Below are 13,329 nucleotides of genomic sequence, written 5' to 3'. Positions count from 1 at the left end.
GCTTATCATAATTTACTAAACAATTTGATTCATTCTTTTCATTCCATGATATTGTGAAACATTATTCAGAAGTAACAGACATTTTTTTATTTTAACAATTTAATATTATTTATCACAGAAACAAATCCAGTTATATTTTTATATAAAAGTAATGATTTGTATATAAAAGCAATGCATTATATCAAAAGGTGATCGTGATTCAAGATGAGTAACTAATTTTGGCATTCATTTCTCCATTCAGAAGCACTTCCGATGAACAATTGCGCTTCCGTGTTCTTCATAATCTTTGTAAGAAATCCACATATTTTGAAAGGCTGACAGAGAAGCCAAAATGGATCCACCAATCCAAACTGAATACTTCCGTTCAGGTGGGGTGTGAATCTTCACATTAACTGCACTAAAACAGAACCTAAATCACTTCCATTAATTGTAACAGAATAATAAAGTAACCTACTCCGGTCCTAACACTCTTAATTCTTTCGTCATTCGATGTTCTGTGCCTGGAAACATTGTGGATCCCCCAGACAAAATGACATTTTCATACAGTTGACTGCGCAAGTCTAGATCACATTTCATAATTGAGATGTTTATGGTCTCAGGAAGTCCACAACACTCTAAGCCCAACAATGATGGCTGAAATAACGCTTCTGGACAACGGAAGCGTTCACTGCCAATCTTGATCACATGTCCGTCTGGAAGTTGATATGATGTGCTCAACCGTCTATTCATGCGCTCTGTAATGATCGCGTGTTCAAAGTCACCTGCCACAAAACAGAGCTTTTCCTTAATGTCACGGACAATCTCTCGTTCAGCTGAACAAAACAAAGATATAAAGTGAATGACTTCATGGCTGAAACATTCAAGCTTACCAGTGGTGGTGAATGAATAACCACGTTCAGTCAACATATTTATCATATAGTTAGTTAAATCACGCCCTGCTAAATCATGGCGCAAAATTGCGCGTGGCATTGCAAACCCTTCATAAATTGGTACCGTATGACTGACTCCATCACCGCAATCTAAAACAATGCCTGTGATTCTGCCACTTGCATACAGTGACAAAACTGCCTGTATAGCAACATACATAGCTGGCGTTTCGAATGATTCAAACATTATCTACAAAATAAAATGAAAGCGAAATAATGCAAAAGTAGAAAAAACACTTTGCTGAATATTTTTCATACCTCCACCATTTTTTCACGATTACTCTTGGGGTTCATAGGAGCTTCAGTTAGCAAAACCGGATGTTCTTTCGGCGCTACACGCAGTTCATTGCAAAAGGTGTGATGCCACAGTATTTCCATGTCATCCCAGTTGGTAACAATTCCATGTTCTATTGGATATTCTAACGTCATTAATCCCCTCATATTCTGTGCCTCATCACCGATGTAAGATGACTTTTTTGCCATGCCAATCAATACACCTTGATGTCGTGGACGGCCAATGATCGATGGAAAAACTGAAATGGGTCCATCATCTCCTGCAAATCCAGCTTTGAACACCCCACTACCGTTGTCAATCACTACTGGTCTGGTAGAATTCGGATCCATCTGATGGAAAGAAAATTTGTAATGGTACGTCCAAACAAGAGAGAGGTTGCTTGAAAGAGAAAAATAGAGCGCCGCAGACCCAAACAAGGAGGAGAATGTAAAATAAATTAAAGTGTCGCTGTCCCTGATTAAATATAGAACTACTTTAAACCTGTCCAATCACAGTAATTTGTTTTAAAATTGAAGACGTGTTTTAAAGTGATTGGTTGTTTACTATACTGAGACTGACTAATAAAATTTGAGTAATTGTCAGTGATATGAAACTGATTTTCATAGGTAGTTTTCCTCCTCTGATATAGAGGTTCATCACATAATTTGATGATAGAGATATGAACTGAAATGACCGCTTCTTTTCCTAATGTGCACGTAAACTCTCGATTCCTTCTGTTAAGGGGTTTTCTGTGATTTCGATCACTGTAGTTCGACTTCATTTTTCTAATTCGCTCCCTGATAGGTTTTTCAACGTTTTATCAGTAATTGGAAAATTCTATTTTAATAGTTTACTTTTATCAATGATTGGAGGGTTGTTTTATATCAACGATTCCAAATATGGGTGTACTGCCACTAAATTGCCTTACTTGGCACTGCTAATCACAATTTTCAAAATAATCCAGACGTCTGAGAAAGGGTAATCCACTGAAGTGAAGGATCGAAACCGCAGCGTTCTTCCAGGATGTAGTTCTGAGTGGTTTCTTCGTGTATAATCAGACGCATCAATGTTTTGAATGCCCATATTTACTGTCAGCAATAAACTGAAGAACATTCAGGATCACTCGTCAGACTGGTCTGCGTTTCATTTGCTTCCTGGATAGCCAAACTGGGAGAGGAACCATGCAGACTCATGCAGGACTATGTCCGCGGTTTCAACTCAGTATGAGTAGCTGCTATCACCAAAGGAAATGCAGGAGAATTGAGGAAGACCCATGCCAATCTTACCTAATTGGCTGAGAAGAACAAGCATGAATATTGCCAGACTGTCAGTCAGGTCATCTCAAATACATGTGCCGATGAACTTGAACAAAGTTGTGATAGCGTCATGAACACGAAGGACCTGGTCAATCAGTCGAAGGAGCTGTTAGCCAAAAGGAGATTTAATTTGACCAGTTGGGTGAGCAGTTCACCAGGCATCGTGGGAGACGACAAGGTCGTAGAGCTCAGAGGAGAATCAAGCCTGGCGGAGGGACTTTGGAAAACGCTTGGTGTCTTAAGGGAACCAAAGTCAGAAACACTCTCGATCCGTCAGCCGAAGGTAAACCTGGAGGTTAGGACACTAAAAGGAGCCTGCTCAGGCTGGCTGCAATAGTATATGACCAGGTCCAGTGTCTGATCCCATTCACCGTTGAGGTGAAAGTGCTGCGCCAGTTGCTGTGGCAGCAGGGAACTTCCTGGGTGACCCATTGACACCGCGGTCCAAGCTGTTTGAAAGACTTGGAAGAGGGAGCTAGCGGTGCTTAGGTCAGCATTAAAAGGACTTGCATCCATTCTGCAATAGAGAAGGTGGTTCGATTGGACCTCCATGGTTTTGCTACTGGCGCCGTGGTCTACCTGTTTCTGTTTGAGTTTTGCGTTGAGTAAATAGTGTGATTATTAGACAATTTTGTTGATTAACGCTTGATTGTGCATGCGGGACAATCACGTGCGGGTAGTTAGAATCACGTCTCACGGAAAGAGAAATACAGTTCACTATAACTGGGAATGAAGTTGAGCAACTATTCTTACCAAGGATAATAATGTTTACCACATATAAAATATAATATACTTTTTATCAACGTATTTATTTTTCATATCATTTGCAAATGCGATAATATTTCATCTTATAATCTATTACATCTATTAGCTTGTTCTGTCCTAAAATTCCTTTAGATTCAAACTTATATGACTGTTTTCACTGATCGACATCATCTGTCTTCCAGTTGTAAAAATTAAAATTTGGCAAACTGTGTATAGTTATAGAAATATCTTTGAATGCTTGCATGAGGAAGGTGCCAATCAGAATGTTGACAAAACCGCACAAGAAACCAATGTAATCAGTTATATTCAAAGCGTTCCATTCTTTTAAAAGAAGACCACCAGCAACAACTACCATAGTTGTAAAGAATGCATAATAAATTGTTGTTACTATGCTAGCTTGGAATACATGTAATGATTTGCTCAAATACTGTAATTGCAAAAATATAGAAACTGCTAAAATAAGCAGTAAGCTCAAACTTAATGGACTCAAAAGAGTACTTTTTTCTTCCAGCCATTCGCGAAAGGTAACTGCCAAGCCTTTACAGGCAAGAACAGAAAATGAGCCAATCAAGGAACATATAGAAATATAAACAAAAACGTTTTTTGCTCCATATCGAGGTGATACGTAGATTATCAGTAGAGCAATTCCAAAGAACACGATCGCAGAATAGCAGATGAAATCTAAACAATTTTAAATTTCATAAATTATATAAAATTCAGCATGAAACCTGAAGTGAAATGTTAATTATTCCTAAATTCATATATTCTTATAATTAAAGTATGTTTTAAAAAAAAGCTTTTTAACACATGTTCTTCAATAATTTCTTACTTGAACTGCTCATGCTTTTAATCAACTCTGAAGTGCTTGTAACGTTATCCTCCTTTGGACAATGAATAACTACCATTGTAGAGCCAAGAAGACATGTTATGCATCCACAGCATACTAAGAAATTGAGTTTTTCACCAAGAAATTTACACGATAAGCAAATTCTAAATAATTAAAAATTGGACGATGCAAATCAAACACAAATATAAATGAAAAATATTTACGTCACTATTACACTCAAAGCTCCCAAAGGGGTAATCAGAGTAGCTGGCGCAAAAGCATAAGCAACAAAATTTAATGCTTCACCAAATCCCACTAAAATTTGAAATATTTAATTTTTCATTCCTAATTCATTCACAGATAATAGTAACATTTCAACCTGTCACCAAAAACAAAATGAAATTATTCCTGAATTTTTCACCTGAATATAAATTTATTAGAAATTAATTTATTAGAAAATATTTATACCTGCATTTCTTATCATACAGTATAAATTTTCATCACAAAAAATTCATCAAAATGGCAATTGAATTGAGAATATTTAAAATAGAGAGTTATCAGTATTTTATTAAAAAATCACGTTATTCAAAAAAAAAAATTCGCTTTCTACAAAATCTGTATAATTCAAAATCGAACAATTTCTAAATCTTCCGGAGGTTAGTTAGTCATAACTAAATGTTAGTTAAAGCTTTAATGTTAATTTGAAATGCATTAAAAGTCATGAAATAATAAAATACTTCTTACTGATAAGAACGCCAAATAACCAAAGTAAATCTCTGAATTTCTTGCAGCCAGTAAATTCTAAAATTAAAGTTTTTCAATCAGAAAAATCAAAATTACTCTTACCAGATGATTTTGTTTTATGATATCCTGAAAGGCGCAACAATGCTTTTTTCTGAACAACTAAACTTGCACCAATGAATAAGCTGGAAACAACAGCTAATAAAAGACCAATCTGATAATTCTTTTTTGGAGAAGCATCTGACATCTTGATTCGAAATTCCAAGAACAAGGCTTCACTAGTAAAACACATAATGAATATTTCGGATACTCTTAAAAGCTCATTTCATTTTACTGCTTGAAGTTTAAAGGATTAAAATTATTAACAGCGTCACTAAGGGAATTTAATCGCAGTTCCATATCACACGATTCAAGTAGACTAGTTACTTTGAAATATGCTAAGATGTAAGTGAAAAAAGCTGAAGCTGCTCTTACAAACTCTAATGTTTACTTCTAACAGTTATTCTTCATACCATAAAGCCATTTATACATTACTATGTATTAAATTCTACTATTTACAGATTAAAATGCTTTACACTAAATGTTAAACTTACAGAAAATTAACCATGATTTATTATAAAAATAAAAATAATAAATTATAAATAGGAATGGACCAGAAGAGTTATTTAAATTTAACATTAAATCTTATTTTCTAAGATTAAGGTAGATCTTTCTCGTAAAAATATATTTACCTTGTCGACAACAGAAACACGAGTGTAATGTCAAATATGATCAATAAACTTGTTATTCGAAGTGAAACCTACAACATAAACAGAAAGTTATTGTCATTTTACATATTTTAGAAATCTATAAAACTATGTTCGACATAAAAACATAAGATCTATGCATTTATGAAATATTAAAATAAATTTAAACAAATAAAACCCCATATGTCTTCATGCGGATACGCTTAAATTTATTACAAGTAAATCTTAAATTACAAGTAATGTAAAGACAAAGACAACACAGTTTAACGATCCGAAGCCATTTATTCAAGGACAGTGAAAGCAAACTGCTAATGCGAAGGAAAAACCATAGACAGTAAAATAAAATCTCATTTTCTTTCATAAAATTGTTGAAAATAAATATTTATTTCATTTTAGTTAATATTGCATTTCCTTAACTTCAATTTTCATTTTTAATTTTAAAACCTGAACTTACGAACTGGCAATAAAACGTGATTGTTTTATTACTGTAGTTTAAAAAGTAAAAGTCTTTGAACTATAGTTTGTAAGGCGCTCAGAAGCACACAACAAATTTTTTTATTTTTATTGCTTTTACTTATATGTTGTTAAGATGAATGAAATTGAAATAAATTCTTGATTTAGCTATTTCAAATATGTCACAAAAAAGGAATAGACCAACAGCCAAACCACCACTTGCTCTCATAAACTGCTATTATTACTTTTCTTTCATTCTTATTTTTAATACCTCAACTATCTCTTTTTTATTTTACTTTATTTTGATGTTCTTATCTTTGGTTGATTAATATTCCTACTAGTTTCTAAATGGTAGAAAAACGAATCACCCGTTCCATGACAAGAATAGATTATAGGAGGCTAACTCGCTTTGAAATATGCGTTCGGTCAATTACTTGGATAACTAACAGCTTCATCAGCATCATTATCATTATCAGAGAAGATGGAAGTTTCATTTACTTTTCTATCCATTTCTGACGATCCTGATTAACAAGCATGAAAATACCGATTACTGAAGCACTGGTACAGAAAGTTTGAACAGGAAATGAAAGTAGCGATTTTCTAAATAACAGCTATACTCTGCCAAATGATGAATACATTACAGATACGTAGTCGATGAAAGAGGTTTACAGTCTGTTAACTGGCAATTGTTAATCCATAGTTCACTTTTTGTGTTTGTTTTGAATAACTCTACCAAAGTCTATAAATCAACATATATATGCATATACAACTTCTTACATATAAATTATGTTATGTTTATTGTATTATATTATTTGTATTAAAATTAAATAATAAATGCTCATATAAACTGTCTTTGAAAATGCTTTACATGTAAGCATATGTGTGATCGTTCGTTTATGTAATTAGAAGTCACCTAGTTAATTAACTACTCTGTGCAATGCATGGATGTGAAGTTATCAAATGCAGTTGGTACCAGCAAAGCGGAGCATGGTTTAGCTCTAATGAAGAATAAGACTAAGACGTTTGATACAAATTTATAGTTGTTTATCCTGAATTTTAAATTGCATGAGTTAATGAAAGTTTTGTCAATAACAAAGTGGAAGTGCTATCTGTGTACATTTTACAGAACACTTGCATTTAAAGACAAATTTAGAAGAAAATTGGTCATGCCAACGGTTGACCATGGATTCGTAACTTTTCATTTTTATGTTTGCTGATTTAATTGAATTTTCTACTATCAGTTCAATTTTAAATAATTTTCAAAAACTTAAACAGTTTGCTTGAAAGTTGATATGGTGCCGTCGAATGTGGTATGTCGTACCATAATTTTACATCTGTTCAAAAGTTTTTGTCAAGTTGTCAAGTTTTTCCAAAGCTTAGAAGCTGAGGATGATGACTAAAAAGAAGCCTGGCAACAAGAAAATGCATATCATTCCACTGCCTTACTTAATGTGGATAGGAATAATGCATCTCCTTACTAATTAATTTCTGGCGTATCTCATTGATATTTATTATTTATTTGTTTTTCGAAATCATTAAATCATCTGAATTGATCAGCAGTTGTTGTAAGAAGCAGAAATAATTGCACATCATACTGCTTATTGTTTAATCATGTTGTTCGTTTATTTTTCAACTTCTTAGATCATTACGATAAAGAAATTGATCTTGAACATCATTAAGCAGTTGAAAATTGTCAACATGTAATTACTACATAAAATTTGTTTGAGATGAAAAAAAATAGTTGCAATATGCTACAGATTAGTGTCGTTTTCAGCTGAAATTAAGATAAGTTGATAAAAATTTTAAATTGCACTTTAAAGTGCAGTAGTAGGAATTGTTTAAATTTAAACAAAATCTTTTCAACAACTTTTGTTTAAAGTGCTTTTCAGTGCGTAAGTGGAAAAAGGCATGCGCTGATCAGTTTAGACCAGTGTTCGTTCGAGGAAAGCTGCTCTTGCTAACGAATGGCTTTACCGACCGATATTGTTTCTGTACCTGCGGAAGAAGTGTGGTTCAACGCGCCGTGTTTGAGTGAACAAGTGACGGCGTTGAAACTTTCCAACCCAGGCAAGAAGCTGCTCGGCTATAGGGTGGTGTCGAAGGTGGAGAACCGCTACGTGGTCTTACCATCCCAGGGTGCGCTGCAGCCGAAGAAGGACATCACCATAAACATCATCTGCCACCCGTTTCCATTCAGAAGTGAATCACCTCCTGTGGACACGTTGATTATTGAATGGGTCGACGCGTTTGAAGGCGAAACGGATTTCAACGAAGATTGGTTCGTCACGGGCGGAATTGTGCGGAAAAAAATCCTCTCCGTTAAATTTAACCCTTGATGTTTTCTTTCTCTCTTCTTCAATTACTGTTACTTAACTGATTTCATAAATTTCACATTCACATTGTCAATTCAATTTCACACATTCACATCTCAATTACACATAAATTTCAAATTCACACATCTTACATTAAATTTCAAAATTCACATTCACAATAAATTTCACAATTTGGATAAATAATTTTGTTTCGTTTATATTCTTATGAAACTGTTTAATTAACCTTGAATGTTTCCTTTTTTACTATACTCAATACAGTATTTATATTTCAAATTTTTGTAAAATGGAAAATTAAAAATTTTAATTCAATGTTTATACTGTACGTACAATTTTTAAATGCTTCAATTGTCTGAATAAAAATTCTATTTGTTATACAAATGCGATAAATGTTCAGCCTTATTAAATGAATCAACAAATCAGTATTGAATATTTCGTTGGTCATTTTCATTAAATGCAAAATAAAGACAACAAATTTTATGTATTTTTCATAACACAGTGTACTCTGGCTAAAATAAACAAAGAAAATGTCTGCTATTTGTTTGTGTTAACCGACTGTTGATGCTTGACAAGAGTGAGCAATAAATGCACAATGGATACGTTAACAAATAATTTTTGCATGCTGGAACATTAACATTCCATTTGAAAATGCGCTGAACATCATTTCGAACGTTTACTGGTTATCATTATTGCTTTTCTTTTAAAATTCAAAATTTTAATTTCTTTGATATTACTGAATATTATGTCTGTCCTCAACAAAATTTCAACTTGGAGAAGTGAATCAAAGATAGATTGCGCAGTACGTGACGCTGCGCTTCAACTAATCGCCTGATTTAAAGCTTGTTTTATCCAGTGTCATCAATGCTTCTGGAAAAAACTGGTCATGCTAAAAGGGAAATTCATTTCAAGCAGACCTTGATGTTCCCGTTAATTGAGTTCAACTCAATGCTATTGCATATGTGAATTTTCTTACAATGTTACAACAACAAGCAAATCTGAACTTTATTACAATATATACGATGGGCAAGATGGGCAATACAACAATAACGTATAAATATGGAAAAAGTCCACTTCTAAACTTGTAGACACTGTGCCACGGCAATCAAGTATATTGAAAAAATCGATTGCCTGTAATATTACAATAATAATGTGCTACATTAAGCCACTGTTTGTATGTTTATTCACAACCCGTATTTGCCATTATGATTTGTGCACTTGAGCGTGTGGCATCTCTTTTTGTGTATTGGCTTATGTCGGTTCTTTGAGATACAAACTGAAATTCATTATTATTTATTCCCATCATTCGAAAACACATCTCAAACCTACGACACGGAAAATAGCACAAGCTAATGATAAGCACTGAGGAGTGAAATAAATGAAAAATAGAAATGACGGTCTTGTTCTTTACAAATTAAATATTTTTATTATCCAACTGCATTATTCTACAAAAATATAGAAGCAACAAATGAACAGCCTGAACAAGAGATAATTGAACAAAGAGATGTTAAATAAACGTTGTTTTCATAATTTGACATGTAATGCCTTTTTACGATGGCAACAGAGCTAGCCTTGTTCACTAGCTTGGCAATGAAGAAAATTCTGCAATAATTATTGTGGGCCAGGTGAACAGCATTCAGCACGAAGGGTTTTTTGAAATTTCACTAGACCAACACACATGTGCTGCAGTTAAATTTTCCGTAAGCTAGGCAAAAGCACTTTCAGTTCAATCTGTGCATTAGCTACGTTACATCTGAGAAATTTTTCACAGATCATCCATATAATGTGAAGTCAGTGTATACTGCACCACAAGCTTCATAACATTACACGCTGGCATTTCAATATTTCTGAGCACTATGATGCCATCTAAATGCACAAGCCACAAATTCATGCCATGATAAATGGTGGTCTGGAATTTTTACAATGCTGCAGATGCTTTCTCAAATAAACTCATTATCTGACCAAGGCAGTGAACTCCATGATATTGCACAATTATTGTTCACTCTCAACAATGGGAATGTTTGGCAGCACATGAAAGACCAATTAATTTATGCTCCTTGGTTGCTGACCAGGGTAACTAATTATGATCAAATTTTGGCAGAGCATATGCTGTGCTAGAGCATGATAACGGACACACCCGTGATGAAGTGAACTTAAGATGAAAAATAATTTTCTTTGCTTTCAGTTTTGTTTGCTAAAATCAACAGAATTTCGAAATGCAACAGATATTTTTTGATCTGGAATGTTGAACCATAGTAATACAAGAATTGCAACTTGAATGTTTAATCAACCCAGTAGTGGGTTTACTTTAGATATTGAAAGAGAAATTTAATACAATTTACACAAAATGCATAATCACAAATTTATATTTTAAACAGAATCCAGATTTTATTTTTTTTAAGTGAAGCATAAGAAGAAAAACAATAACTCTTGTAAATAGGAGTGAAAGAAAGATTGGAAAGATTAAATTTTCTTGCAACCCAGAAATATTTTCAGAAAACAGGCAGGCAAAATCAGAAAAGTATTTCGATGCTAACATTCAGCAATCAGCACTCCTAGTTTTAGCTGAAAACTGCAGCTGTAGACAATTTATCAATTTTAGATTTTCCCTTTGTACTTGAATAGCCCTTAGCTGCTCTTCAGAAAAATTTCTGACAAACGGAAAAACATCTTATGCATAAATCTCATATAATTGCTAGCTAAAACGTAATTTATCTGATGAGCGAAACAACTGTTGGTTGACATTCTTTAAAACAGTATTTATCAACGCGGATGGATAAAAGTAAAGCACTTTGAAAACAGAAAGAAACCGATGAACAGCATCAAGCAGAAAAGCTGTTAAAGCTGCTTCAAATTCACTTTGCAGTGGACATCGCATACTTTGATGTCAGCATTTGTGCGCCATTTATCTGTGATTAATAATCTTCTGTCAACATCAACAAAAGGCATTGGTGCCACAACGAATATCACAAGTTGATCTTCGATTGTAGATAAAATGAGAAATGAAAACTAAATGTTGCAAAAGGGATTTAAAATAGAATTCAAAAGCGTATGCTTCATTTTCGGTTGGTCTTGCATTTGAGTTCAGTGCCTTGCGTTCGCGAGTCATTACCGATGGAAGGAAACGATGAAATTCGCTTTGCATCTACCCAAAGGAACCAACAAAAATTGGTGTACAGAGGACAGTGCTACACCCTGAAGCACAAATCGCAACGATAAATGTTGGATATGCGCATCGGTAAGCAGAACTGGTTTATTATAGCACGTTGTTATTATTGTGTAATATCATGAGCTTGCAATTTCGTTTCCAATTTAGGGAATGAGAGGTTGCCCTGGCAAGCTCTATACTAACCCTGATGCCACCCAAGTCATAAGAACCGGTGAGCATGCAGAGGGCTGCCGAGTAGATGCCCATGCATTCCCCAGTTTTTCACCCGTTTGCTGGTATATCTCAATTTGTACGCCCTGCCTTCATACACAAGGGACGTACCACTACGACGATTAGTTACAAAAGGTAACTCAGGAATATCAGCCATTACGAAAATTTCCAACAAGCTGGGATATCTTTCTTCTATCTGAGAACTTAGCTAATCTGAGCTAACTTAAATTACTTCTTAGCTAACAATTAAATGAGATTTATGCCTAAGGTTCTTTTCTGTTTGACAGATAGTGTTCTGATGAAGGCTAGTTGAANGGCTAGTNAAGTACANAAGAGAAAATCTAAATTGTCTACANNTGNNGNTTTTCAGCTAAAACNTGGGNAGTGGNTGATTACTGNAATTTTNGAATTGANANACATTTTTCTGANNNTNNCNNNANNNNTCTCTGAAAANANNTCTNNGACTTGCAAANGNATTNTAATCNTTNCCAATCTTTNCTTTNGCTCCTGTTNCNCAAGAGTTATTGTTTTTNCTTCATATGTTTTATTTAAATAAAAANNNTAAAANTCNTGGCATTTTGTTTNAAAATTTCCNATNCCGTGGNNTTATACATTTTGTGGTACATTNGTATTTACATTTTGNTTTTTNCNANTATCTAAANGTAAAANNCNAACTANCTGGGNTTGNANTTGAACATTCAAGTTGCAATTCTTGCATTAGGATGGTTCAACATTCCAGATGAAGAAGGATCTGTTTATCTGAATTACCAAACAAAACAGAAAGTTAAGAAAATTTTTCAGATATAGTTCCTTCCATTAGGGATGTTCCCATTATCTTCCCTTAGCACTGCATGTGCTCTTCTAAAATATGATCATTGCTAATTATCCTCGTCATTCCTACTATTTTGTTCTTTTTTATGGCTGATGTACCTGAGTTGCATCTTGTACCAAATCGTTGCGGTGGTATGTCCCTTTTTCATGAAGGCAGGGCATACAGATTAAAACGTGCCGGCATACAGAAATATTGGAGATGCTCGAAAGTATATGCTAAATGTACAGTGTGTTACCTTAGTTATTAAGGGTTAGTTTATTTTGGTATAGGATAAAAAGGGCTGCGGTGGTGCCATATGGACCAACCTTGAGGTAACATCGGTTATCAAGCGGAATGATCACATCGAAAGCTGCCCGGTGGGTGAGCACTTGGCATACAAAATGGAAAAGAAGACGGTTTTTGAAGAAGCGCAGCGCGGAAGAAACGAAACCAATCCCGGCCATCTATGATGAGGAAGCTTCCGCCGCGTCCGCCGAGCCATCCACATCTGGCTATTTTCCGCTGTATAAACAGGGTAAAGTCCTCGATGTACAGGNCACCGGGGCAAAGCGATACCCAAAACTGCCCAAACATTCGTCGGGGACTTGCTGCAAATCCCTGTTCCGTTTCNNAGGACAAACGAAAGGCCGGGTGAAGGATTTTTTTTAATTTGTGGNCAGAAATGCATTGANGGCATATACTGGNTATTTGCTACGGGNTTACAAACATTAGAACTGCTGGGCAGCCNAGGCGAAACCCTGGGGC

The 13,329-nt window shown here is 34.6% G+C and overlaps 5 protein-coding genes across 5 annotated transcripts; 2 read left to right on the top strand and 3 right to left on the bottom strand.

Moving 5' to 3' along the window:
* Window positions 1-212: 212 nt before the first annotated feature.
* Window positions 213-1,550, bottom strand: Tsp_00598 (actin, acrosomal process isoform). The gene is made up of 4 exons (XM_003376320.1): window positions 1,185-1,550; window positions 870-1,116; window positions 455-812; window positions 213-381 (listed from the first exon to the last, which is right to left on the bottom strand). Exons 1-4 carry the CDS (start codon window positions 1,548-1,550, stop codon window positions 213-215), a joined length of 1,140 nt encoding a protein of 379 aa, XP_003376368.1.
* Window positions 1,551-3,435: 1,885 nt separating this feature from the next.
* On the bottom strand, window positions 3,436-6,557 carry Tsp_00599 (Non-imprinted in Prader-Willi/Angelman syndrome region protein 2protein). The gene is made up of 7 exons (XM_003376319.1): window positions 6,482-6,557; window positions 5,773-5,796; window positions 4,954-5,121; window positions 4,852-4,908; window positions 4,332-4,422; window positions 4,111-4,271; window positions 3,436-3,962 (listed from the first exon to the last, which is right to left on the bottom strand). The coding sequence occupies exons 1-7, from the start codon at window positions 6,555-6,557 to the stop codon at window positions 3,436-3,438; spliced, it is 1,104 nt and encodes a 367-aa protein (XP_003376367.1).
* Window positions 6,558-8,011: 1,454 nt separating this feature from the next.
* Window positions 8,012-9,340, top strand: Tsp_00600 (putative major sperm protein 1). Its single transcript, XM_003376318.1, has 2 exons — window positions 8,012-8,325; window positions 9,217-9,340. The coding sequence occupies exons 1-2, from the start codon at window positions 8,012-8,014 to the stop codon at window positions 9,338-9,340; spliced, it is 438 nt and encodes a 145-aa protein (XP_003376366.1).
* Window positions 9,341-10,139: 799 nt separating this feature from the next.
* On the bottom strand, window positions 10,140-11,789 carry Tsp_00601 (conserved domain protein). The gene is made up of 3 exons (XM_003376317.1): window positions 11,727-11,789; window positions 11,255-11,383; window positions 10,140-10,283 (listed from the first exon to the last, which is right to left on the bottom strand). Exons 1-3 carry the CDS (start codon window positions 11,787-11,789, stop codon window positions 10,140-10,142), a joined length of 336 nt encoding a protein of 111 aa, XP_003376365.1.
* An 881-nt stretch (window positions 11,790-12,670) lies between these two features.
* Window positions 12,671-13,034, top strand: Tsp_00602 (conserved hypothetical protein). The gene is made up of 2 exons (XM_003376316.1): window positions 12,671-12,793; window positions 12,855-13,034. The coding sequence occupies exons 1-2, from the start codon at window positions 12,671-12,673 to the stop codon at window positions 13,032-13,034; spliced, it is 303 nt and encodes a 100-aa protein (XP_003376364.1).
* Window positions 13,035-13,329: the final 295 nt, after the last annotated feature.

The sequence above is a fragment of the Trichinella spiralis genome (genome assembly GCF_000181795.1).
Source record: "Trichinella spiralis strain ISS 195 chromosome Unknown Scfld4, whole genome shotgun sequence".
Classification (NCBI taxonomy): Eukaryota; Metazoa; Nematoda; class Enoplea; order Trichinellida; family Trichinellidae; genus Trichinella; species Trichinella spiralis.
This window is presented reverse-complemented; position numbering and strand designations above follow the sequence as displayed.

Bases quoted from the DNA above. Each gene is read 5' to 3' on its own strand.
- Tsp_00598 (XM_003376320.1), bottom strand. From the start codon at position 1,550: ATGGATCCGAATTCTACCAGACCAGTAGTGATTGACAACGGTAGTGGG. The intron at 1,117-1,184 runs GTATGAAAAATA...TTTATTTTGTAG, and splicing joins ATCGTGAAAAAATGGTGGAG to ATAATGTTTGAATCATTCGA. The intron at 813-869 runs GTAAGCTTGAAT...TGTTTTGTTCAG, and splicing joins TTATTCATTCACCACCACTG to CTGAACGAGAGATTGTCCGT.
- Tsp_00599 (XM_003376319.1), bottom strand. From the start codon at position 6,557: ATGGATAGAAAAGTAAATGAAACTTCCATCTTCTCTGATAATGATAAT. The intron at 5,797-6,481 runs GTAATTGACCGA...AATAAATTTAAG, and splicing joins TGAAGCTGTTAGTTATCCAA to CGTATCCGCATGAAGACATA. The intron at 4,272-4,331 runs GTAAATATTTTT...TTAATTATTTAG, and splicing joins GCTTTGAGTGTAATAGTGAC to AATTTGCTTATCGTGTAAAT.
- Tsp_00600 (XM_003376318.1), top strand. From the start codon at position 8,012: ATGGCTTTACCGACCGATATTGTTTCTGTACCTGCGGAAGAAGTGTGG. The intron at 8,326-9,216 runs GTTCGTCACGGG...CCTGATTTAAAG, and splicing joins ACGGATTTCAACGAAGATTG to CTTGTTTTATCCAGTGTCAT.
- Tsp_00601 (XM_003376317.1), bottom strand. From the start codon at position 11,789: ATGGGCATCTACTCGGCAGCCCTCTGCATGCTCACCGGTTCTTATGAC. The intron at 11,384-11,726 runs GTTAGTATAGAG...TGCAACATTTAG, and splicing joins ATGACTTGGGTGGCATCAGG to TTTTCATTTCTCATTTTATC. The intron at 10,284-11,254 runs GTATGCGATGTC...TAAAAATTCCAG, and splicing joins GCACAAATGCTGACATCAAA to ACCACCATTTATCATGGCAT.
- Tsp_00602 (XM_003376316.1), top strand. From the start codon at position 12,671: ATGGCTGATGTACCTGAGTTGCATCTTGTACCAAATCGTTGCGGTGGT. The intron at 12,794-12,854 runs GTATATGCTAAA...ATTTTGGTATAG, and splicing joins AATATTGGAGATGCTCGAAA to GATAAAAAGGGCTGCGGTGG.